The 25,918-nt window shown below is 50.4% G+C and overlaps 1 protein-coding gene across 5 annotated transcripts in view; it reads left to right on the top strand.

The window, feature by feature from the left end:
* NINL (ninein like) overlaps positions 1–25,918 on the top strand; it is a 146,077-nt gene that overhangs the window by 61,378 nt on the left and 58,781 nt on the right. For 4 of the 5 annotated variants that reach the window (XM_051834438.2, XM_051834441.2, XM_051834442.2 and 1 more), the window contains exons 2-5: positions 8,795–8,988; positions 14,854–14,950; positions 19,805–19,965; positions 22,028–22,094. In XM_051834438.2, coding sequence (XP_051690398.2) covers positions 8,806–8,988; positions 14,854–14,950; positions 19,805–19,965; positions 22,028–22,094 — 508 coding nt within the window. In that variant the 5' untranslated portion in view covers positions 8,795–8,805. Of the gene's footprint in view, positions 1–3,826; positions 4,601–8,794; positions 8,989–14,853; positions 14,951–19,804; positions 19,966–22,027; positions 22,095–25,918 lie in introns of those variants that run through there. The other variant, XM_051834443.2, reaches the window with a different exon arrangement.

Genomic DNA, 25,918 nt, shown 5'->3' with positions numbered 1-25,918 from the left:
ACTCATTTCAACTTTATAAAGAAATACATAAAGCTGTGAGAAAGCCAGGTGTTCTCTTTATCTGGAATATTGCCCCCAGTTTTGCACTTAGCTGCCCGATGCTGGCCAAGTTTGGTTTTCATGTGCAGACATTCTGTGCATGTGTGGAATCCTGAATTCAGTTCGGATGAAGAAGAAACTGAAGAGGCTTTTGAACTGCCCAGGTAAATAGTGTTTATTATTTATAATGAGCCTCTTAGCTGTGAGTCCTGCCCCTCAGCACCGGAGTCGCTCTGGGAGCCACCCAGGAACCTGCAGGGCTCGGGGGCGGTGCAGATGCAGATGCATGTCGCTGGTAGGCCCTGCCTGAAGCTTCAGAGAAAGAATCCCTGGGCTTCTTTTCTCCTTCCCTTGGGCCTGTGGCAGCTTTATAGAGAAAGGGGTGTTCTCATCTCTGCCTTCACCCTGGAGCCTTGGGGCTCTAAAGAGATGCCAGGATTTATGTGTGGCGGGCTGAGTTGATTGCTTTTTTTTTTTTTTCAAAGATTTATTTATTTACTTGAAAGCAGAGTGACAGATAAAGTGGGAGAAACACAGAGACAGAGAGAGAGAAAGATCTTCCATCTGTTGGTTTATTCACCAAATGGCTGCAGCAGCTGGGGCCAGGCCAGGTCAAAGCCGGGAGACTGGAACTCCGTTCAGATCTCCCATGTGGGTAGCAGGAGCCCAGGTACTTGGGCCGTTCTGCTGCTGCTTTCCCAGTTGCATTAGCAGGGAGCTGGGTTGGAAGTGGAGCAAGTCCAGAGTTGCAAGATGCCCATGCAGGGTGTAAGATGCTGATGTCACAGGTGGCGGCTTCACCTGCTGTGCCACTACCATGGTGCCAGCTGTTTGCATTTCTAAGGAGGGAGGGAGGAAGGGAGGGAGGAGTGGTGTGCAGTGAGGCATTTCCGGAAATTGGAGCAGCACCAAGACTCTAAGTGGCCCCTTGTGGGGACGATCATCCTGGCTTCGCTGGTGGTAGAATAAGGAGCAGCAAGGTGAGCAGTGGTTTCCATGGACGAGGTGTTTTCTGAAACTGTTCCCCAACAGCCCACAATGACATGTTCTGGACTACCTTGTTGACAGCCCCCAAGAAGCTATGATGAGCCAAGAGGCCTCTGGTAGCTGGGCGGGACTCTGCGGTCCTGCCCCTGTAATTGGGGCAGGGGGTGCAGATCAACAGTTTCTCCCTTTATTTAGGAATGTCTTTGCATGGGTCAGGAAGATTCCACTGAACCTCATCTTCAGTCTCTTTCCATTGACCTTGGCAGCAGGAGCATGGCTGCTCCCTGCACATCTTGCCCGGGTTGTTTGTAACACCACCAGTGTGCACAAAGCCATGCTTTTTAATTTTTTTTAAATGCATTTATTTATTTGAAAGGTAGTTACAGAGGGAGAGCTTCTATACAATGGTTCACTCCCCCAAATGGAAGTAATGGCCGGGGCTTGGCCAAGCCAAAGGCAGGAGTCAGGAACTCCATCCAGGTCTCCCATGTGGGTGACAGGGGCCCAAGTACTTGGGCCATCTTCTTCTGCCTTCCCAGGCACAAGAACAAGGAAATGAATTGGAAGTGGAGCAGCCAGGGCTCAACTGATGTTGCTACATGGGCTGCCAGGTCCTGCAGCGCCACAACACAGGCCCCAGTAAGCCGTGTTCCAAGGAAAAGGTAGTTGGAGAGTCACACTGTGTGGTTTTGGCACTTCCTTAAGGGAAAAGAACCTGGCCCAATCCATTTTAGCAGGTGTCTCGGTGACATTTATCAAGTACCTGCTGGACACAGAAGGGTAGCACTCAGGTCATTGATCAAACACTGCAGGTTCAGCAGGTGCCGACAGGAGCCCCTGTTGGCCAGTGTCTTCTGTCACCTCCCTGGGTCAGGGCCTGAAGCCCACCACCATGCTTCCCCACCCTGCCCAGTGCTGCCCAGTCCTGGCCACTGGGGGTCAGGCTGCATCTGTGCTTAGCAGCTGAGGCCACGCAGGAAGGTACAGCCCACAATCACAGCTGTCCTGCTGGAGACAGACAGGGACCTCGCCGTCTACACCAGCTGGGGCATCGGAGAGAACTCTGGAAAGCATATATTGCTGTAATTCGTGTGCTATATATGGATATGTTGTAACCCATAGACATGAAGACATGTCTTTTTCAATTAAAATTTTTTTCAGTTAAAAGAAATCTTTTGAAAAGACATGCAATATGAAATTTACCCTCTTAACTGTTTTAAGCATACTGTTTAATCGTGTTAACTGTATCTGCGTCTTTTGGTAATGGATCTCTACTGCCCTTTAATCCTTTCCTTCCCCCCAGCTTTATTAAGATGTAATAGAGAAACAAAAATCAAAGATATTTGCTGTGTGCAGTGTGATATTTTGATGTATATCAAATATGTATGTATGTATGTATGTATACATTTGATGTATGTATACATTGATGTATGTGTATATTATGATGTATGTATACATTATGAACTGAATAAATCAACCTATTCACAGTTCCATCACCTCAAACACTTAATGTTTTGTGTGCGGTGAGAACATTTAAGATTTACTCTCAGGGCAGGCATTTGGCACAGAGGTTAAGATACCTGCATCCCATATCAAAGTGCCTGGGTTCAAGTCACACCTCCACTTCCAAAACAGTTTCCTGCAAACACATACCCTGGGAGGCAGCAGGTTGTGGCTCAAGCCCTTGAGTCCCTGCCACCCTCATAGGAGATTGTGTTCCAAGTTGCTGACTTCATCCTGGCCTAACCCTAGCTGTTGAAGGCATCTGGGGCCTGAACCAGCAGATGGAAGACTTCTCTCATTCTCCATGCTGTTCAATAAAAATGAAAATAAATTTTAAAACAAGATTCAGTCTCTCAGCAGTTTTCAAGGGTACAGTGCATATCATGTAGTATACTGTATTGACTGTAGCCATCATGCTGTACAATAGATTCTGAACTTACTCATATGTCCAACTGAAACTTTGTACCCTTTAACCAGCATATCTGTATTCCCCACTCCCCTTCTCCCCTAGTAAGCACCATTCTGCCCTCTGCTTCTCTGGGGTCAACTTTTTTAGATTTTGCATCCAAATAAGATCACTAAGAGTACTGTCCTCTATGTTCATCTGTGTTGTAGCTTGTTTCCAAGTTCCCTTCCTTTGTTTAAAGTCGGAGTTACACAGAGAAGGAGAGGCAGAGAGAGAGAGGTCTTCAATCCACTGTTTCACTCTCCAGATGGCCACAACGACTGGAGCTGTGCCGATCCAAAGCCAGGAGCCAGGAGCTTTCTCCTGGTCTCCCATGTGGGCGCAGAGGCCCAAGGCCTTGGGCCATCTTCTACCGCTTTTCCAGGCCATAGCAGAGAGCTGTATCGAAAGTGGAGCAGCCTGGACTTGAACCAGTGTCCATATGGGATGCTGGCACTGCAGGTGGCAGCTTTACCCTTCAGCGCTGGCCCAAATTTCCTTCCTTTTTAAGGCTAATATTCCACTGTGTGTATAAATCACATTTTCTTTATCCATCCATCTGTTGAATACATGGGTTGCTTCCACCTTTTGGATATTTTGAATAGGACTCCAGGGTTTGCGTTGGCAGAAAGCTGAAATCAGGAACCAGAACCAGGTATGGAATCCAGGTGCTCCAGTATGGAACACAGATGTCTCAACCAGTAGGCTCAGTGTCCACCCCTTAGCATGCTATTTTGTTTCATGACTGAATGATTTTCTCTCATCTCTCTTTATAAAAAAAAAAAAAGATTTATTTATTTATTTGAAAGAATTACATAGAGAGAGGGATAGAGTGAGAGAAAGAGAGAGCTTCTATCCACTGGTTCACTCCCCAAATGGTCACAACAGCCAGGGCTACACCAGGCCGAAGCCAGGAGCCAGGAGCTTCTTCCAGGTCTACCACGTGGGTGCAGGGGCCCCAGCATGTGGGCCATCTTCTACTGCTTTCCCAGGCACATTAACAGGGAGCTGGATCAGAATTGGAACAGCCGGGACTCAAACCGGCGCCCGTGTGGGATGCCTGCATCGCAGGCAGCTGCTTAGCACACTGAACTAACTGGGCTTTTCCTTGAGGCACAGAGGATTTGTGGCGGTATGGCCCTGGGCCTCCTCTGCCTTCAGGCCTTGTCCCATGTGTAGCCTGCTCTTGGGCATCTGGGAGTCTTGTGGAACAGTGCACCTCCACTATCAAGTCCTTGTTTTGTGCCACTTCCTGTAAATAAGTGAGAGCTGGGCGGGGCACCCCCCGCTGGCTCTGATGCAGGACTGCCCACAGCTGGGAGACAGGCTTCTTGGACAGGCTTCTTTTCTTCACTGTTTGGCCTTGGGACACTAGCTCAGCAGTCTTATCAATTCTCCAGCCCACCTGCCCCCAGGGCTTTCTCCTGAGCCCTCCCAAAGGCACGTCCTCCTGGGGATGGTTTCTTTCAAAATGGTTGTTGGTTCACTCTTGGGACAGAGAAGGAGGAGGAGGAGGAGTGAACAGGGTGTTTTCTGCAGAGAGTTTGTCGGAGAAAACGTGGATTTGCCCAGTGTCTCTCTCTGAAAGAGTATAGTAAATACATCGTGCTTCACCCTGCAACAACAGTGAGTATTTTTTTAAGATTTATTTATATATTTATTTGAAAGGCAGAGTTACAGAGAGAGAGAGGGAAAGGTCTTCAATCTGCTGGTTCACTCCCAAAATGGCCACAAATGGTTGGGGCTGTACCAGGCTGAAGTTAGGAGCTTGGAATTCCATCCAGGTCTCCCACATGGGTGAAAGGGGCCTAAAGACTCGGGCCATCCTCTGCTGCTTTCCCAGGCACATTAGCAGGGAGCTGGCTCAAAAATGGAGCAACTGGAACTCAAACCATTGCCTATATGGGATACTGATGTCAACAGGCATTGGCTTAACCCATTGCACCACAATGCCAGCTCCAAATGCTTGCTTTTTTTTTTTTTTTAAAACATGAAGAAGGCATGGAAAGATCTCTTGATAGTATAAGTTTGACCAAAAAAAGCAGACTACTGGGACCAGTCCTATGGCACAGCGAGTAAAGCTGCTAGCTGCCTCACCAGCATCCCATATGAGTACTAGTTCAAGTCCTGGCTGCTCCACTTCTGATCTACCTCCCTGCTAATGTGCATGGGAAAGCAGCAGAAGATGGCCTAAATGCTTGGGCCCCTACCACCCACATGAGAGACCTGGAAGAAGCTCCTGGCTTCAGACTGCCAAGATCTTACTATTGTATACATTTGGGGAGTGAACCAGTGGATGGAAGATTCATTCTTTCTCTCTCTCTCTCTCTCTCTCTCTCTCTCCTCCCCCCCCTTCTCTCTCCCCCTCTCTCCATGTAACTCTGCATTTCAAGTAAATAAATCTTTTTTAAAAAAGAAAAAAGCAAACTGCAGAGTAATATGCCTGTTACATAAAGATAACATAGCTTGTGTATGTTGCGTGGTGTGCATGGCTGCCCATCTGCCCTGGAGTCTGACTCTGGGAAGCAGGATTGGGGTGGAAGGACAGGGTTTTGTTGTATTTATTTATTTATTGTTTTATTTATTTATGCACTTCAAATTGCTTGAATTAGTTGCAACTAAAGGTAAAACAGGAAAGAAAAAAAAAATGGAGGAAATTTCAAAACTGCATTTGCCCAGGACCCTGGAGGCGGGTGGTGTGCGCTCTGGGGCGACAGTCTAGTGGTGTCAGGTTGCTCAGCAGTCCAGTCCCCTGCACCCTCCACGCCCGCATCCCTGCCTGGCAGGCTCTGAATTTTCTACTCCCAGGTGTTCTTATATCTCTGCTTCCAGCTTATCACAATCTGGCATTTGGAGCAGGCGTCTGGCTCCCCTGCTTGGGATCACATTGTCTCAGTTTGAATCCTGGCTCTGCTTCTGAGTCCAGCTTCCTGCTGATGCTCACTCACACCCAAGAGGGCAGCAGGTGTGGTCCAAGTGCTTGGGTCCCTGCCACGCACGTAGGAGACCCAGAATGAGTTCCAGGCTCCTGATTTTGGCCTGGCCCAGCGCCAGCTATTTGAGGGCATTTGGGAAGTACACCCGCAGATGGAAGATCTCTTTCTCTCTCTCTCTCTCCCTCCCTCCATCCCTCCCTCTCTGTCTCTGTCTGCCTTTCAAATAAGTTAAAAAGTATTTAAAACCAACTAAAATTTGCAAATATCAGCATTTCTCTGTAGGTCTCCCAGGAGGACTCTTGTCTACATAAGGGTACAGTGTCCTGGTTAGGGAAGGAAACATATAGTTTGACGGACGTTGACTTAGGAAAAATGTTGAGTTTCCTTTCTGAATTACTGTTTATGCTTTCCTGTCCATTTACTGTTTCAAAACAGCTGGAAGGGAGGTGGGTGTTCACAGCTCACCTCGCTTGGCTACCTCAGCTTCTGTGTCCTGTCCAGGAAGAGAAGGCGTAACTTGACTTGCCCATCCAGGTTGCCGGGCAGGTTCCCTGCTGTTTGTACCTGCCTGGGATCCGAGATGGCGGACCAGTTTGTTCATCTGCTATGTGGACTCTGGCTGGTTTCAGACCCTATAGGTCCGATGATTTCACCTTCATAGTTAAGACGCCATTGTGAAGAGTCCACCTAGCATTTATGTTTGTGGTGTCGATTATGTTGTTTTGCTGAGCAAAGTGATGAGTGTGCAGATTTTCCTGGATTCAGGCCCCTGGTACAAGTCTGACTCAGGCCTTCCTTGTCATATTTCCTCCTTGTGGAACCGATCCTTAGTTCTGGTGCCTATATAATAAGCTGAGCTATAGGAAATTGCCATTTTTGTGGCTCAGAGTGTTCATATATGGATGGTTTCATATGGTTTACCCTAATAGCTTTAGGACCTTCTTATATGTCACGTTTCAGTACTCAGTACCTGCTTATAAAAGTGCACTACTTATCATAAATTTTGAGAAATATAAATTGTAAAATAGAAGATAAAAACGTTTGATACTGTGAAAACATCCATTGCAGTTTTAATGTCTTTTTGCTTTCCCTTTTTAAAAATATATTTTACTAGGCTGGCGCTGTGGTGTAGTGGGTAAAGCCGCCTCCTGCAGTGCTGGCATCCAATATGGGCACTAGTTCAAGTCCCAGCTGCTTCATCCAGCTCTCTGCTGTGGCCTGGGAAAGCAGCAGAAGATGGCCCAAGTCCTTGAGCCCTTGTACCCACGTGGGAGATCCAGAGAGGCTCCTGGCTCCTGGCTTCAAATCAGCGCAGCTCCAGCCGTTATGGCCATCCATGAACACACCTCTCTCTCTCTCTGCCTCTGCCTCCCTGTAACTCTGCCTTTCAAATAAATAAATAAATCTTTAAATATATATATAAATATACATATATACACACATATATTTTACTCCAGAAAGTACACAGGCTTATGATAAAATTGTGATGAGGCATAGTTGATTTATTATATGTAAAATGACCCATGAAGAAGCTGCTGTTACTACAGTTTTTATCCTGCCTTGGCATTTACCAAGGACACTTCCCCATGCAGTGGATTACTGAGATGGTTTACTACTCTGTCATATAAATATCCTGTAATTTTTTAAAAAGATTTGTTTATTTATTTATTTATTTATTTGAAAGGCAGAATTACAGAGAGGCACAGAGATAGAGAGGTCTTCCATCCACTGGTTCACTCCCCAGCTGGCCGCAACAGCTAGAGTTGTGCCGATCAGAAGGCAGGAGCCAGGAGCCTCTTCTGGGTCTCCCACGTGGTGCAGGGGCCCCAGGACTTGAGCCATCTTCTGCTGCTTTCCCAGGCTGTAGCAGAGAGCTGGATCTGAAGTAGAGCAGCCAGGACTCGAACCAGCGCCCATATGGGATGCCAGTGCCGCAGGTGGTGGCTCTACGCACTGTACCACAGCACCAGCCCCAGAAATACCCTGTAACAAGCTATTTTTGTTTTGCTGGGCATTTTAGTTTCTTTTCTTGGCCATCCTTACAGAATAATGCTCTGATAAAGTTGTATCCTGGTTTGCATCTCTGTTTCTCTGAACCGGAAGACTGTCAGAATTCGTATAAGTGGAACACTAGTTCAGGTGGTGAGAATGTTTTCACATTTCTTGGTCCAGGGAGGCCTGAAGGCTCTCCCTAAAGATACAAACAGTATCTGTATGTAACAGGCGCGTTTTTACACAGCTGTTCGTAATTTACTTTTTTCTTTTCGTGGTTAACATCCTCTGTGTATTTTTATTGGAATTACTGTTTTTTCCTTTTTTTAAAGATTTATTTATTTACTTAAAAGTCAGAGTTTCAGAAAGAGAGGGAGAGTCAGAGGTCTTCATCTGTTGGTTCAGTCTCCAAATGGATGCAATAAGCAAGACTAGGCCAGGCTGAAGCCAGGACCCAGAAGCTTCTTCTGGATCTCCCGTGTGGGTGCAAGGGCCCAAGCACTTGGGTGCCATGCTCCACTGCTTTCCCAGGAGCATTAGCAGAGAACTGGATGCAAAGTAGAGCAGCTGGGACTCAAACCAGCATCCATGTGGGATACTGGCGCTGGAGGCCATGGCTTTAACCCGCTGCATCACAGCGCCAGCTGCTCTTGTCTTTATATTGCAGAGAAATTCTGATTCTTGTGGTGGTTCCTGTCTGCACCCTCTCTGGCTGCTCTGGGCTCTGCTGAGAACACAGGATCTGCCCATCCACACCAGATCCTAAGGGGGCTCTGGATGCTTTCTATGCACGCATGTGCCTTACGGCCTGCATTGCCCCGATGGGGGACGGGGCAGGAGTGTGCCAGGAGGAGCGTCTTGATATTTTTCCCTCTTCCTCTTGCCTGGGCAGCCTGCTATGGGATGGATGGAGAAGAGGAGAGCCGCTACGTCTTACAGCTCAAGGAGCTCTACAGCAGCTGCGACACCACAGGCACAGGCTTCCTGGACCGGGATGAACTGACCCAACTGTGCCGGAAACTGCACCTGGAAAAGCAGCTGCCTGTCCTCCTGCAGACGCTCTTTGGCCAAGACCACTTTGCCAGGGTGAGTACTGGTCTCTGCCCTCGTCCAGACAGGCACAGGGCTCTGCTGTGGGTCTCCACGGGTGTCTGACAGGGCTCAGGGGGACAGAGGTGCTCGCCGGAGCACAGCTGTTAGGAAGTGGGCAGGTGTTGCTCCCTCCGTGGAATGTCACATCGAAGAAGGAGCTTCCCTGAGGCTGCTTTTGTTTTAGCACAGGAACTTCCAGAGGCTTGTTCTGCAGATGGGGTAGCGGTTTGGACCACAGTAGGGAGGAGAGGGGATTGGTGCGGGTGGGCAGCCTGTGGGTCACAGAAACACAGGCTGGATCTGGGACTGGCGCTGGCTTGGGCCAGCTTCACAGCACCTCAAAGGCAGATCCGCTGTAAAATTCTTCCAGCAGTTGGGCACAGCTGTAACTACTGCTGTAAGAACAAAGGGTTCCTCTTGTGCCGTCTGGCAGATAGAAAATGTGAACTTGAAGAATTCCTTCCTCTGGGAATCCAAGGTCATCAGGAGGGGTGACCTCTAGATTTCAGACCACAGTCTGCCTGCATGATGGAAGCACTGAGTGTCTCCCTGTTCCTCCTCACCCCTGCGCGGATGTTAGTGTGTTAGTGCTGAAAACAGTGCTGTTACCTTGTTCATCTTAACTTTGAAGAAGGAACTTCCTGTCCTCAGGCCTTAATCAAATCCATAACAGGAGGAAAAATCAGCCTGTAAGTGTTCCTGAATTGGCTGTTGTACAGAAAGAAAAGAAAAACAAACCCCTGCCCCCCACATCCCTCAGTGCTGACCTAGGGGGGAATCCAGGTGGATCCAGGCCTTGTCAGCCTCTGAGGAGACCTCTGTGCCCACACAGCAGAGCAGAGCTCTGACTCTGGGAAACAGGCCGTGCCCTTCCTGTCTCCCTGTTCTCTTCCTGCCTTTTTCAAAGGAGGCTTAAGGACAGATGGATTTTCGATACTGTTCTGGTCCCTCTTGACATCACCTGGAACAATATTTGGGACCTGTGTAAGCAAAAGACACATTTGTAAACCACTGACACTCTTGTTTATTTACTTATTTATTTATTTTAAGCACATGTAATTTCCAAACCCAAGGTGGGGAGATCTGTCCTACAGATCACTGTGGGATGTTTGTTGTTGGTTTTTTTTTTTTTTAATATTATTTATTTATTTGATTGAAAGGCAGAGTGACTGAGAAAGAGATCTGCTAGCCACTGATTCATGCCCGCAAAAGTCAGGGCTGGGCCAGGCGGAAGCCAGGGACCCAAGAACTCGGGCCATCTTCCACACTTTCCCAGGCACATTAGCAAAGAGCTGGATCAGAAGCAGAGCAGCCAGGACTCCAACCAATGCTCCATCATATGGGATGCCAGTGTTGCAAGCTGAGGCTTAACCCACTGTGCTATCATACCAACCCTTGACACTCTTACTTATTGGAGCAATGATGTTTTCTTGATATTTTTGACAGTCTGGAAAATTCAGACCAAAAGAATAACTTCTGGGCTTGTAGCCCTGTAGCAGCCTCAGCTGACTGAATAAACCCTACCATTCCCCAGCCTCTCTTTACGTCATGCTGAGTATTTGCAGAAATGGTAGAAGATTTAGAAACATCAGATTATGACAGGAGAAAAATGATCAGTATCTCAGCATCAGCAAAGAGACAGCTTGGGTTACTTGAAATTCCTTGGAGATACTGCCCCTTCTAGGGAGCCTGCAGGCGTCTTGCAGCACTGTGGGGAAAGATGTTGGAAGATAGACAGACACTTACAAGCAGTGACAGGAACCTGGCCTTTCCAGCAAGCACTCCCTCCGGGCAGAGCCACATGGGCATCCCTCTGGCCTTCCTTCTGCCTGTTCCATGTCCACGACTCTGTTTCCCAAAAGCAAGTCAGTTGCTGGGGAAGCTAAGAGGTCCTGCTGGCATCAGTGCTCCTGAGCCTGACCTGAAGTTGCCCTCTCTTCCCTCCCTGCAGCTCTTCTCTGTGCCCTGTCCCCTCTGTGGTGTGCTCACAGCTGGTGATCTCTCTGTCCAGAGCCCTTCCTGTCCCTGTGCTATGTTCAGGGCAGAGCTCACTCAGCCCCCGTTTAGGTGGAGCATTACTCAGAGGTTTTAGGGAAGCAGGTGTCAAGCCAGAAATATACAGTTGTCCCCACTCTGAAGCAGAGGTGGAGAGTTCAGGAAATCTCAAGGAAATCAAGATGAATCCTTCATCCAGGAGAGTGGATGAGCTTTTCAGGGCAGATCCTGTGCATCCAGTTTCCTTGTAGTAACTAACATTTATATTAAAACAGAAACCCAATTCTCATATTTGAAATAGCAAAGCAATTTTTGAAGGCTTTAAGGGTATGCTTGTTTTTAATTCCTATTTCTTGTTAAAGCAATATCAAGCTATGCTTTTAAGTCAGAAAATTAATGTGGCCTAAAACTCGTGTGACGTTCACGGGGAATTTCCATGCCTATTTTATGTAATGTCCGTGTGTGTGTGTGTGTGTGTGTGTGTGTGTGTGTTTAAACAAATGGCTAGGATCTTCACCTTGAATCTTTTTTTATTATTATTTAAAGACATATTTATTTATTTGAAAGGCAGAGTTACAGATAGAGACAGACAGAGACAGGGGGAGAGAGGTCTTCCATCCATTGGTTCACTCCCCAAATGGCTGCAACAGCCAGGGGTAGTTTTGGTCAGGCTGAAGCCAGGAGCTAGGAACTTTTTCCAGGTTGCTGTTCTTCCACTACTTCCCCAGGTGCATTAGCAGGGAACTGGATCAGAAGTGAAACAGTCAGCCCCAGCTTGAATTTTTAAATTTGAATTAGAGGGGCCAGTGCTGTGGCACAGTGGGTAAAGCCACCGCCTGCAGTGTTGGCATCCCATATGGGCACCAGTTTGAATCCCGGCAGCTCCTCTTCTGATCCAGCTCTCTGCTATGGCCTGGGAAAGCAGCAGAAGATGGCCCAAGTCCTTGGGCCCCTGCATCTGCATGGGAGTCCTGGAAGAAGCTCCTGGCTTCATATCGGCCCCGGCCACTGCAGACATTTGGGGAGTAAACCAGCACATTGAAGATCTCTCCCTCTCTCTCTCTCTGCCTCTGCCTCTGCCTCTCTGCAACTCTGCATTTCAAATAAATAAATAAATCTTTTTAAAAAATTTTTAATTGGAACAAAGAATTCTTTTCTCAATTCTTAACATGTTATTGAAAATAATTTTAAAATTGAAAGTGTCTGTGGATCAAGGGGCCTACCCCTTGGCATTTTCGTGGATGTGCCTGGGCTCATAGGAGGATGTGATGATGAGTCTTAGCAGGCAAACGTCTCCTTCTGTGAGCCATGGAGGGGAGGATTCAGGAAAACATAGGCACAGTCAGAATGGAGTCAGACTCACTCGTCACCACACTGGACCATTTGGTCTCACTGCATTTGGGGGTGGAAGAACGCTTGTGGATTATTATCCAAGACACGAAGCTGTGATTAGATCAAGCAGAGTGGCTGTTTCATTATGCATCCATGTAGCCCTTTATTATCTGCTGAGCAGCATGCAGATGCCAGGGGTGCAAAGATGAAAGAAACACAGCTTCTGTTTTCGTATGAAATGAAGTACTTCCCTGACTGAGACAGCAAGATATTGAACACAGCCTTTGCAGTTTGGGGTTGGTTACTAAATTCTTGTGGGTCCATTTTATGACATTTTATGCAGTCCTTAAAAAGCTGCAGGCATCCCAGTAGTGGCAAGTTAGCAAACTCAGGCCAGCTTTCCAGGGAGGGCTACCCAAAGCACTGAACAAGATAATGGCAAGGAGCAAAGAAATCAGTGAGAAATTATTAGTATAAAAACCCATGGAAGACAAGTATTCAGAGAGGAAAGCTTAGCACACAAAGTCCTGTTTGCCTTGAGAATATTTTCTGCTCTGAAGTAAGCAGTTATGAAATTGATCTGTGGTCTTAGGGGCCTCAAAAGGCCAGGAGAAAATAGGAGGATATTGGAAAACTAGAATTAAAAGACAGGTCTAGGGGCCGGCATCGTGGTGTAGCAGGTAAATCTACCGCCTGCATTGCAGGCATTCCCTATGAATGCCAGTTCAATTCCTGGCTGTTCCACTTCCAATACAGCTTCCAGCTAATGTGCCTGGGAAAGCAGCAAGTGCTTGGGCCCCTGCACCCATGTGGGAGACCTGGATGAGTATAATGAAGCCGTATCATGTCAATGCTAACCAAAAGAAAGCTGGGCAGTCTTTGCTAAGGAGGAGATGAACTTTCAGGTGAAAGTGTTGCTGATGAAACAGGCTTGGACTTCACCAAGAATAAGTAGGTGCATTCTGTGCACTGGCAGTGCCTGTCGGGAACCTGCAGAAGGCACACTGCTAAGGACGTGGGCACCACGGTGTTCAGATCAGTATTGTTGTTGTTTTCATTTTATTTGAAAAGCAGAGCAGCAGAGACATGGGGTAGGGAGGGGAGTGCACAAGAAGTGCACGAAGAACATTTACTGCATATACTGAGAGAGAGAGCTTCCATCTGCTGATTCATTCCCAAATGCTTGCAACAGCTGGAGGCCAGAACTCAATCCAGGGCTCCCATGTGGGTAGCAGAGACACCTGTGCTTGAGCCATCTTCTGCTTCCTCCCAGGGTGCCCACTGGCAGGAAGCTGGAAGTAGAGCAGGGACCCCCCCCGCAAATGGTCCCAACAGCCAGGGCTGGGCCAGGCCAAAGCCAGGAAACTGGAACTCCATGTGAGCCTTCCACATGGGTAGCAGGGGCCCAAGCACTTGAGCAGTGATCTGGATTGGAAGTGAACCAGCCCTGCAATACAGGATGCATGCATTGCAAGGAGGCGGCTTGACTTGCTGTGTCAAAACCCCCGGGGCCCAAGTGACATCTTCACCGCAGTATTGTTTTTGATAAGTAAAGCGTGGGACCAGTGGAAGTGTCCATCAGCGGGAGAGTGGGTTGATTTCACTGTTGCATTTACCCAGTGACCCACTGTACAGTAGAGGAAGTGAACGAACTATGCCTGTGCGTGACAACTTAAATGGGTATCACAGCAGCAATACTGAGTCAAAGAAGCAAGACCATCAAGAATGTATGGGTATGATCCATTTAGATCCAACTCGAGCCACATTTGTTAGGGATGCATGCTGATGAGGCATACAGAGGCAAGACAGTTGGAGAAATCAGAGAAGGGGCAGGGGACGGATGAGGAGTGCGTGGTGCTGGGGCCTCAGAATATTGGCAGTGTTCTGTTTCCTGATTTGAGGGGTTGCCCTTTAGGTTTCTTTTATGTGTGGTGATGCTGTGTGCTCATTGTGTCTCTCTGCTCTGCACTGTTTTCTGATTATGTCATTTGACTTATTTTTTTAAGTTTATTTATTTATTAATTTAAAAGAGTGACAGAAAGAGAGGTCGATATTCCATCTACTGCTTCACTCCCCAAAATTACCAAAGTGGCCAGACCTGCACCAGGCTGAAGCCAGGAACCAGGTGCTCCATCAGGGTCTCCCACATGGATGGCAGGGGCCCATGCACTTGGGGCATCCTTTGCCTCTCTCCTAGGTGCATTAGCAGGGAGCTGGATCGAAAGTGGAGCTGCTGGGACTCGAATCTGCACTCTAAGACAGGGTGCCAGCCTCGCAAGCTGCACCTTAACCCACAGCATCAGAACACCAGCCCCATACTTCTTTCTTATAAAATTGTTTAATAGTATTTATTTGGTGGTTGGATTATGATTCACATTAACTTTCCTTCTAATGCTCTTCTTTAAAAAAAAAAAAAAAAACAAAACACTAAATATCTCAATGTTCTGAGAACAAAGTCCTAAAGGGTAATGAGTTAAACCTGTGATCCCTTGAAAATAACACTGTCTTCCTTTAAAACTTAAATCCCCATAGGTCAACTTTGAGGAGTTTAAGGAAGGTTTTGTGGCCGTGCTGTCGTCAAATGCTGGTGTTGATCCCTCGGATGAAGAAAGCAGTTCCCTAGAATCAGGTGAGAGGATCACCTCGTGTTGAGTTCAGGTTTTCCTCATTATTTATTGGTTGGCTTTTGGGGTATAACCTAGCAGTTCTGAAAGCGGCGTTCTAGGGGCCAGCACTGTGGCGTAGCAAGTAGAGCCTCCACCTGTGATGCTGGCATCCCTTATGGGTACCGTTTCAAGACCAGACTGCTCCACTTCTTTTTTTTTTTCTTTTCTTTAAATATTTATTTATTTATTTGAAAGACAGAGTTACACAGAGAGGCAGAGAGGGGATGGAAGAGAGAGGTTTTCCATCCACTGGTTCACTCCCCAATTGGCTGCAATGGCCAGAGCTGTGCTGATCCGAAGCCAGGAGCCAGGAGCTTCTTCCAGGTCTCCCATGCGGCTGCAGGGGCCCAAGCACTTGGGTCATCTTCCACTGCTTTCCAAGGCCACAGCAGAGAGCTGGATCAGAAGTGGAGTAGGTAGGACTTGAACTGGCGCCCATATGGGATGCCAGCACTGCAGATGGTGGCTTGACCTGCTACACCACAGCATCAACCCCTGCTCCACTTCTGATCCAACTCTCTGCTATGGCCTAGGAAAGCAATGGAAGATTGCCCAAGTCCTTGGGCCCCTGCACCCTTGTAGGAGACCCAGAAGAAACTCCTGGCTTTGGATCGGCCCAGCTCCAGCCATTGTGGCCATCTGGGGAGTGGACCAGAAGATGGGAGACCTCCCTCTCTCTCTTTCTCTGCCTCTCAAATAAGTAAATAAATCTTTAAAGAAAAAAAAAAAAGAAGAAGCTGCGTTCTAGCTTCACCATCTGTCACTGCAAAGCTGGGGGCACTTGGACAAAACATCTGGGTTTTCCCTTCTTGCAGTTTCTTATCTGTAAGGTAGTGATACACCATAATAGGTGCTCCACCTGTAGCACAGGGTCATGAGCCAATGCATATGAGTGAGTGGAAGATTTGAGAATTTTTTAAGACTTTATTTATTTGAGTGGTAGAGTTACAGAGAGAGGGAGGACTGAGGTCCCTCATCTGCCAGTTCACTCCCCAAATGGCCACAATGGCCTGAGCTAGGCCGATCCAAAGCCAGGAGCCAGGAGCTTCTTCCAGGTCTACCACACAGGTGCAAAGGCCCAAGGACTTGGGCCATCTTTTACGCTTTTCCAGGCCATAAGCAGAGAGCTGGATCGGAAGAAGAGCAGCCGGGGCTTGAACCGGTGCCCATATGGGATGCCGGCACTGCAGGCAGAGGCTTAGCCTACTTCTCCACAGTGCCGGCTCCTAGATTTGAGAATTAACAGTGCAGCACAGATGGGCCTCTCAGTATGGCAGGCGGGCAGACCCAGGCCAGCCCTGCAATGTAGTTTGTGCCTGGCAGGAGTCAGTTATAGGACTGGGGCTGGTGATGTTCTCAGGGATCAGCCACTCGGTCTTGGTCCAGGTCTCAGGTGCAAGGAGAGTGACAGGCTTGGTGGGAGGGCTGGAGAGAGGTCCTCTCATGGGGGAGTGGAGGGTGGTGGCAGGGCACTGTTAGGTGTGACTGTTCCAGGTGACATGTGTGGGCACTTTCCTGTTTTCCCACCAGCTGACCACTGCTGAGCGAGGTCCTGGCCAAGAAGGGTTGCATGGCTGGGGGTGGAGAAGGAAAAAGGGCAGGAGAGCACTGAGCTTTGTGTTTGCTGTAGTAGAGCCCCGTCAGCCCCCTGGGAGTTCCATGGCATGGCTGCACCTGTTACTCAGGTGAAGAAACTGAGACCTGGCATGGGAAGGAACTTACCCCCCAAGCCCGCAGTTAGTAAGCGATTGGTATCTTAGTCTGCTGTCTGTTGCTGCAATAGAATACTCGAGATGAGTCTCCTCTATAAAGAGAAGAGGTTTGTGTGGGCTCAAGGTTCTGCCAGCTGCAAGTGCGAGATTGGGCGGCTGCATCTAATGAGCACTTCTTGCTGCTTCAGCTGTTGGTGGGACGCGGAAGGGAAGCAGACCTGTGTGGAAGAGACCAAATACGAGGCAGGGGTCGGTGCTCTGTGACACCTGCGCCCTTGGAAACTAAGCCAGTGCTAGAGAACCCGCGAGCACTCGTGAGAAAGGCAGGAACCCCTTCTCAATGGCTCTGTACTCCCAAGCCAAACACCTCCCAGGATCCCACCTTCCAGCCCAGCCCCAGAGTGAATTTAGGTGAGGACAGACATTCCAAATCACAGTGGTGGCTGGGATTTCGGTCCTGGTCATCCAACTGTAAGTCCTTGTGTGTGCATTGCCAGGCCCCACTCCTTCCGCTGGGTGCTGGTGGTCACCCTCCCACCACCTGCTGGTCGCAGAGGCTCCGGGACACCTGGAATCCCAGTCGGCCCCGAGTGAGTCCTGAGTGGCTTTGTCTCTCATGTTCTCTTTAAGACCCACACAGCCACTCACCTTCCCGAACTCGTGGGAGTTTGCAACATGATCATGGGTGTCAGAATGCCTTAGAGAAGGAAGATGACTGTGGCTTCCACACTGTGCTCTCATACTCCTGCCAGAGAGCACGGGACACTTGCCCTCTGCGTGATGCTTCTGACCTTGAAAGCATCTCCACCCGAGGCACGTGTTATTGGTTCTTCTGGCGAAACCCTCAGCTGGGTTAGAACCTTGCTGTTTCCTACCAGTTCTAACCTTGTCTTGTTTTCTTTCAGATTAGAATTTTCAAAGCTTTCCTCTGCTTTCCTCTCTTTGGTCCAGGGTCCCACCTGAGACACCTCCCCCTCTTGCTAGAGGGCGGGGCTCACCCCGTCCATCTCCAGACACCCATCCACTATCTGAAGGGCTGGCCCTGGGGCTGTGGGAATCCACCAAGCTCAGAATGAGCCCTGCCTGGGCCCCCTGAGGTTGCATTTGTTTCAGTTCCCCGTGTCCCTGCTCCCCAGCTCGGTCCTCCTCATCTCGCTGTCCTGCCTGCCTCTCGCTGTCCACTGTGCCTGTGCCATCCCTTGTCCCCATTCTCTCTGTACCATCTCTCACTGTGATCAGAAGGTGTTCTGGGTGCACAGGGGAGCACATGCCCTGGGGTTTGAAGAGCGACCCTGCTCCCCTGTCATATTCCTCCCTTCATCCGAGACCAGTACTGAACACAGAACTAAGTGCATTGGAGTTCTGAGCTTGGTCACACTTTTCCTCTAATAGATTCACACTGAGGGCACAGGAGGTGTCAGGCTTGCATTGTGGGTGTGCTGCCCCCCGGGTGCTGCACCTCCTGTGCCCTGTGCAGTGGACTGCAGGGACCCTGGGTCCAGGGGACTTAATTAGGGTGCTCCCCACCTGAGAGGAGAGACCCTGTGAAACTGCAGGGCCAAATCTCTTTGTTGCCCATTCCTCTGCCATTACAGTCTCTGTCCTGATGAGCCACGTAGGTGTTCTCCCAAGTTGTGTTTCCCCGATGGAGGGAGGTGAGGGCTCTGGACTGCATGAGGAGGATGCTGAGGGGCACACCGTGAAAGAGACAGGCAGTTCTGGCGGCTCGTCATTCCACAGCAAGTGCTGACTGGCAGGCGATGAGGATGGAATGCGGTGATGACGCAGCAGCATGAGGCCCATGACATGGCCTCAGCGGGGCCCTGAGTGGGTCAGGATCACCAGCGTCTCCCCTGGGTGGGCCTGACCTCCTTGGGGCAGGGTGACTAGGCTCTCCTTTGTACAGGTCTGACCCATGTAGGGCTGAGGTGGCCCCGAGGGTCTCTGTGACAATGGTCCAGGGGGAACATTGTCTCCCGGCACCCCCAGGGTGTACCACTGCTTCCCACTTGACCAGAGTTTCCCTCTTGCGCACCTCCTCTAGCAAAAAGGGAGGAGGAGGTGGCTCCTGTAGGCAGCATCTCGAGTAGATAACAACAGGCTTCCTGTATTGATTGTTCGTTCATTTATACTTCCGTTTGCTCTTTAGTGAACACCTTCCTCCATTGTTTTGGCTGAACACAGATAAACTTTCTCTTATTCTTTGCTAATCTGGAAACTCTCCCTGCCTTTGCCTGTCTCCTCTGGTGAAACTTTGCTGCACCAGGGGTGAGCATTGTCAGCTGCCTTCGGTGCCACAGTCGCTTCCTGTTTGGCAGGTCTGAGTGCAGGGACGCAACCAGAGTGGGGTCCGCTGGAGAGAAAGGGGCAGGCCCAAATGAGGCACAGCCCAGCCAGGAAGCCGAAGAGTACTTCATGGCAGATGTGTCTTGGGCCTCATGCTCGTTAAGGCCAAGGACCACATCATTTCTCTCCTCCGTGCTCTGCACGACTGGTCTATGGCCGCCAACCTTGGGTCCATCAGAAGAGGAGGCTGGGTTGAGCTTGGCTGACCAGAAGCAGCGCAAGGTCCTCACCAGAATCACCAGAATCCCAACAGACACCGAGATCTGCTTTTCCGTAACTGAACCAAAATAAGCTGCTTTCCTTTATGAATACCCAGGCTCGGGTGTCCTCTGATAGCAACAGGAAGTGAACAGAGATCCTTCCAATGCTGAAATCCACACCTATCCCTGCCCCAGACCTTCAGACCAGCTGTGGGTTTCAGAGACCACCGGGCTGTGCGTATGGCCCAAGCCCCCTGAGGTGGGGCCTCCATCAGCTCTCTAGAATGCTGTGCGCTTGGGTTCTCAGAAGGGTGCTTTTTTTTTTTTTTTTTTCCATAGGAAGCTAGGTTCTGTATTAGTCTTTCAGGACACACAAAAAAGCAGAAGATGCCTGTGAAAATGTAGGCAGCACCCAGAGTTTAGCAGAGAGCTCCAGCTTCCTCAGTCTCCCGCCCCCGTTTGCTGCATTCTTCCAGTCCTTTCTGTGTATCTAACTCAGCGTGCATGAGGCCAGAGCGCTCTTCAGAGGGCTCCCCCAGCAAGCCTCTCTTCCTTTCAGCTGTCCCGCCAAAGTACGTGAGTGGCTCTAAGTGGTACGGCCGCCGGAGCCAGCCGGAGCTGAGGGACTCTGCCAATGAAGCCAAATACGTACCTGACCAGCAGGCCAAGGCCAGCCTGAAGGGCCAGCTCTGCTGGTCTGCGTCTCTGGAAAGCGTGGAGGTGGGTCCGCACCCCAGGTCCCCAGGATTGGGGGAACAGTGTTGGGCTTCATTACAGTTCATGGCACATGATCTCCAAGGGTATGTGTGTGTGTGTGTGTGTGTGTGTGTGTGTTGCGGTGGGGGCGGGGGGGTGGTGATAGCATTCCCAGGCATCTTAAGTCTCCAGAAGCATGGGTTCACATTGGATATTTTGTCTTCACTTGTGTTGGGTCTGTTCATCCTCGGGATAATCCTGGCCATGGGGCGCCTTCAGACCTCAAGGCAGTATGAAGAATCTGCACCTGCATGCTCTTTCTCTCCCTCACCCCTCACCCCTCACCTGTCACTGTGAGAGGCAGTGTTTAGGAGTAAGATGTTAATATGCCCAGGACAGAAATGGAAAGGTGCCTTTTTTTTTAAGATTTTATTTATTCATTTGAGAGGTAGAGTTACAGACTGTGAGAGGGAGAGACATAGAGAAAGGTCTTCCTTCCATTGGTTCACTCCTCAAATGGCCACAATAGCTGGAGCTGCACCGATCCGAAGCCAGGAGCCAGGAGCTTCTTCCCGATCTCCCACACGGGTGCAGGGTCCCAAGCACTTGGGTCATCTTCTACTGCTTTCCCAGGCCATAGTAGAGAACTGGATTGGAAATGGACCAGCCGGGACTAGAACCGGCGCCCATATGGGATGCTGGTGTCGCAGGCAGAGGATTAACCTACTGCACCACAGCGCCAGCCCAAAGGTGCCTTTATTGATGTAACCTGAAGGTTAGAAGTGTACCAGCCCATGGTCCTTCCTGTCTCAGGCATTTGGCATACACTAACCACCCCCCTCCTTGCTTACAACCTGGTAAACAAGAGCCAGCCACCTCCTTTGGCTTGGGAGTTGTCACCCTGCTCACCAGCTCTCCTGAGCCATCCACGACAGGTGCCTCAGATCCACCCAGGGGCTGGCAGCCAGAGGCCTGCAGTGCTTTCTATAGGGAAATACATTCCTGGGGCCGGCCCACAGCTTGCAAGTTAGTCAAGGACCCCAGCAGGTCCCCGGATCCTGCTCTTGTAATGTCAGCTCATGCACAGGGAGCTGCATCTGAACATCTGTGATGGAAGACAGCTCTGGGGCTCCTCTTGGTTGGCTTATACTTTGAACATTTGTTGAAGGAAAACAAACATGGCTTTCAGCTTTAGAGTCTGTTTTCTCAGGGCCAGTGCCCCTGGGCAACCCCACTAAACTTAGGATGTCCCCTCTTTATTCTTTTTTAAATGTGGGCCTCGAGTCGAGAGGCTTGGTGAGGCTACCCCTTGTCTCATGGCCCTTCATCTTGGTTGTGAACCCAGGCAAGGCTCCCTTTAGCACTGTCAGTTGGGTTGAATGTGTTAGAAGGGGGAGGCTGAGTGTTTATTATCACTTGACTTGCAGTCTCTGACCCATGGGAGTCAGTACCAGCGTTGGAGAGTGAGGAGTCTCGGTCACACAGGTGTTTGTTCCAGAATCAGCACTTGGCCAACAGCCAGTGCTGGCCCTGGTTGGCTGCCTCAGACACTGAAACATGAGGGTTTTGTCCGACATGTTTCTCAGCGGCCCGACCTGTGATCTTGGGTGCAAGCGCACAGAGACCACTGAGGGGTCAGGTGCCTGCATGTATTGAGCTGTCCCAGGGGGCCTCAGAGAAACAGAGCAGCCACTCTTGCCTTCTGCCTGATTACTGACCTGAAATGGATGACAAGGACAGGTGCAGAGAGTGCTGGTGGTGCTAGGAGCGCTGACCGGCTCCGGGGCTGGCACCTGAGCCATGGCACTGCTGTGGAGAGCTGGTTTCTCATCTCTGATGACCTTGGGTTATGTTGAGCCCCAAGCATGGAGCAAGGCAAGTCTGTCCCCGTCTCTGTCTGAGCTCTTTGTGTCCGAGAGGACCTCAGTGTGTGTGGGGTGAGAACCAGCATTCAGCGCTGGGGGCCTCACAGTGCCCCTGCCGGCCCAGCAGGCATCCTCAGTCACCTGTTCCATCTGTCCCTGGTGCTCCATCTGCCACGTCATCTTCCGGGGCTTCACATCCTTCTCTTTACATTTTCCCACAGAGTCTCAAGTCGGATGAAGAAGCCGAGAGTGCTAAGGAACCTCAGAATGAGTTACTTGAAGCACAAGGTAATGCTGTGCCTCTCTTGGGTGCTTCCTGCCTTTGGCCGGAGCTGGGGGAGCTGGGTTGTCAGGCGGTGCACAGCCAGAGCTGTAACTCCTGGGAAATGTGCACTGTGGCTGGTTTCCCTGGGGGGCCCCTTCTCCAGGGGTGGGCAGATATGGCCATCACACCTGCAAGGTGGTCACACTGTCCTCACCTCCCCTGGGGTCAGATCCTAGGGCAGGGGCTGCTTGCCTTGGGAGCATGTGGTTCTACCACATTCTATGGTCTGTGAGTACCTCTGCACCCCAGCTGGTAAGTGTGGCCCTGGGGTCTCAGGCCAGAGGTCCCTACCAGCCTCAGCACTTCCAGGGATGGCCCTGGACATTCTTCCTAGAGGGCCAGGCCTGGGCACAGTCTGTTCCTTATGTGATGTAACAGCCTTAGCCACCAGAGTCCCTGTCTGTGCTTCAAACAGCGGGTAAGAGGTGGTTCTGTTCCTCGAGCCTTATGTAGCAACTAAAGGCCAGCAGCTGGTGCACATGGACAGATCCCTGTGAGAAAGCGAGCTCAGCTGTCTGTGGTGCCATCTACACAACCCAAGGCTTCGGGGACAGAAGCAGGTACATAGGAGTCAGCGGGATTTGGGATCTGTCTATGGAAGCACACGTATGACTTGCATCTCATGGGTACAAAGACTTTTAAAAAAAAGATTTATTTCTTTATTTGAAAGAGTTATTATAGAGAGGCAGAGAGAGAGAGAGAGAGAGGTTTTCCATCCACTGGTTCACTCCCTAGATGGCTTCAACAGCTGGAGCTGTGCCAATCCAAAACCAGGAACCAGGAGCTTCTTCCTGTTTCCCAATGCAGGTGCAGGGGCCCAAGGACTTAGACCATCTTCCACTGCTTTCCCAGGCCATAGCAGAGAGCTGGATCAGAAATGGAGCAGCTGGGACTTGAACTGGCGCCCATACGGGATGCCGGCACAGCAGGCAGCAGCTTTACCTGCTGAGCCACAGTGCCAGCCCCAGAGACTTTTTTTTATGTATTTGTTTCATTTTTTTGAAAGGCAAGAGAGACAGAGATCTTCTGTCTGCTGATTCACCCACCACTGCCGGGGCTGGGCCAGGTCAAAGCCAAGAGCCCAGAGCCTAATCCAAGTTTCCCACATGGGTGACAGGGACTGAAGTATTGAACTATCATCTGCTGCCTCCCAGAGCGTGCATCAGCAGGCAGCTGAATCAGAAGTGGTGTAGCTGGGATTCGAACCAGGTGGTCCAGCAGCGACCACCACCAAGCCAAACACCCACTCCCCGAAACGTTTTAGAAACCAGGCAAAAACTCCCTATAGTGATTGTCTCTGCGGGGGCGGGATACTTTCTTCATTTTCATTTTCTTGTGTTTACCTGTAGTGCTTCCTTAGTAGAAAATAAAGCAAGCAAATATTGTTTAAGAATCCTGGAGTTTGGGCCAGCGCCACGGCTCACTAGGCTAATCTTCTGCCTTGCGGCACCGGCACACCGGGTTCTAGTCCCGGTCGGGGTGCCGGATTCTGTCCCAGTTGCCCCTCTTCCAGGCCAGCTCTCTGCTGTGGCCAGGGAGTGCAGTGGAGGATGGCCCAAGTGCTTGGGCCCTGCACCCCATGGGAGACCAGGAGAAGCACCTGGCTCCTGCCATCGGATCAGCGCGGTGCGCCGGCCACAGTGTGCCGGCCACGGCGGCCATTGGAGGGTGAACCAACGGCAAAGGAAGACCTTTCTCTCTGTCTCTCTCTCACTGTCCACTCTGCCTGTCAAAAAAAAAAAAAAAAAAAAAAGAATCCTGGAGTTTGGCTAAGGGGACACTTGTGGCAAAGAATGGCAGAGAGTAGCAGAGGCATAGGAGTGACTGCTGCTGGCAGAAGTGAGAAAGGCTCTCTGGTGAGGTCAGTGGGGAAGGAAAGCATGGCAGTGGATACCAGGCACGAGTAGCTGCGCCAGGCGCCTTGCCCGGCTTGTGTAACCCTGGAAACAGGCACTTCTCCCCGAGGCTCAGAGGTGAGGGTCTTGCTCAGGTGGGGACAGGAGCGAGATTCAGGCCAGGCTTTTCCCAGTGCAGCTGCAAAGCAGGCTTCAGTGCTCAGGGGAGATCTGCAGAAGGTGACGGACAGCTCTGGGGAGTGGGCTCCATGGCCCCTGGGACCTCTGCTGTGACCCTCAAGGGCTAGGTCTGAATATCCTATCAGGGGACACTCACACATGAGGGCTGCCTTGGTGCTGCCGCAAGGTGAAGGGGCCTGCCTCAGAATCACACAGCGTCCCAAACACCTCGTTGTTTGTCAGCGCTGTCACGGGACTGCCCAGATCCGGAGAGGGAGGACACGGGCCTGATGCAGACAGGAGGGTCCCAGATGGTTGCAGCTCTGTTTTAAGCTGCCCCCGGGCACACATCAGAGGGAAGAGGGAAGGAGTTTTGGAAGAACAGAGGGGTTGTGTGCTTCAGTAACCAGAAAAGCTGAGGGAGTGATGGTTGTGTCGGGAGCAAGTGTGAGTTCCAGAAAGCAAGACTGGGAAGCACGAGGCTGGGAGGTGGCAGGATGCTGTCATGGCCTTTGAGGAAGGTGATGATGGGAGGAACTGGTGCTTCGGGGTGCAGCAGTCACAGTGACAAGGGAGACAGAGTCCTCTTCAGGCTGCCGGTGGCCTCTGCCCTCCTCCCAACGCCAAACCCCTTCCCTACCTTAGCTGGGTAAGAGCAGGGGCATGCATGTGTATGGAGCTGGCATGTCTCGTCAGAGCAGGTGCAGGGGGCCACTCCAAGAAGGTATTGGGACACTGGTGACTGAGACTCTTAAGGCACTGCACTGTACCCAGGGTCCTGCCAACCCAGGTTCAGTATCTTGTGGATTCCCAGTATCCTGGATCTGACTGGGCTGCAGGCCAGGCAGGCAGCTGACCATTCAGGGTAGAACAGCACTGTCCTGCCTTTATGGGCTTTTCCATGTGAGTCAGTCAGTGCCCTAGAGAGGCCTCCTGCATAGACTGGGCAGAAGGTACAGAAACCTGGCTTGGGAGAGGAGACCACTGTTGCCCTGGGAGTGTGGTCCTTTGGTACCAGGGCCATTTCTGTTTCACATGTGCCTCAGTGAACATCAGGGAACTGACTGGAGAAAGCAGACAGACCCCTGTGCGTTGGGAAGGTGTCCTTGGACTCGAGGTCTCAATCGGGGTAACAGAGAGGAAAATCTAGCAAGTGTTTCATGGAGCGGTTTGGTGGCTCTCTGCCTGCAGAACAAGTTTGGGTCTTGCCCAGCTGAGACAGAAATGTTCTGCCCAAGCACCGTTGTCAAACCTCGAGGCACTTTGTTGGCATCTCCTAGCAGCCCTGAGAGGTAAATCCCAGTGTCAGCATTGCCTTCAGATTTTCTGCTTAAAAGATTTCAGACACCTTTGGCTGAACAAGATCTCAGAGGTGGCCTTGGCCCTGCCTGTCCTTGGCCCTGTCCACAGTGTCGTTCATGGCACACAGTCTGGCTCTCCTTGGGGAACAGCAGCTTTCCTATCACCAGAGAAAATCAAAGTAGTGAATGCCCACAGGGCTCATCTGTCTGAAACACCTAGACCTCAGAAACAGGTACAAGTGCCTTCTTCCTCTGTGGGCTGGGCAGCCTGGGCAAAGCATAGAGGTGCACCTGGTTTGACACGCAGCTCACCATACCTACTTGCTCATGGACATCCCAGTCTGTCCTCACTTACAAGTGGGTTTCCTGTAGCTAAGCTGCAGCCACACCAGGGAGGCTGGTGGTCTCTCGTCCTGAGTGGGGTAGATGGAGCACACAGAGCCACCTGCAGAGGGTTGTTGGCAAACCAAA

This window comes from Oryctolagus cuniculus, chromosome 11, assembly GCF_964237555.1.
Source record: "Oryctolagus cuniculus chromosome 11, mOryCun1.1, whole genome shotgun sequence".
NCBI classification, from domain to species: Eukaryota; Metazoa; Chordata; class Mammalia; order Lagomorpha; family Leporidae; genus Oryctolagus; species Oryctolagus cuniculus.
The sequence above is the reverse complement of the archived record's forward strand: the minus strand, read 5'-3'. Positions and strand labels throughout refer to the sequence as shown.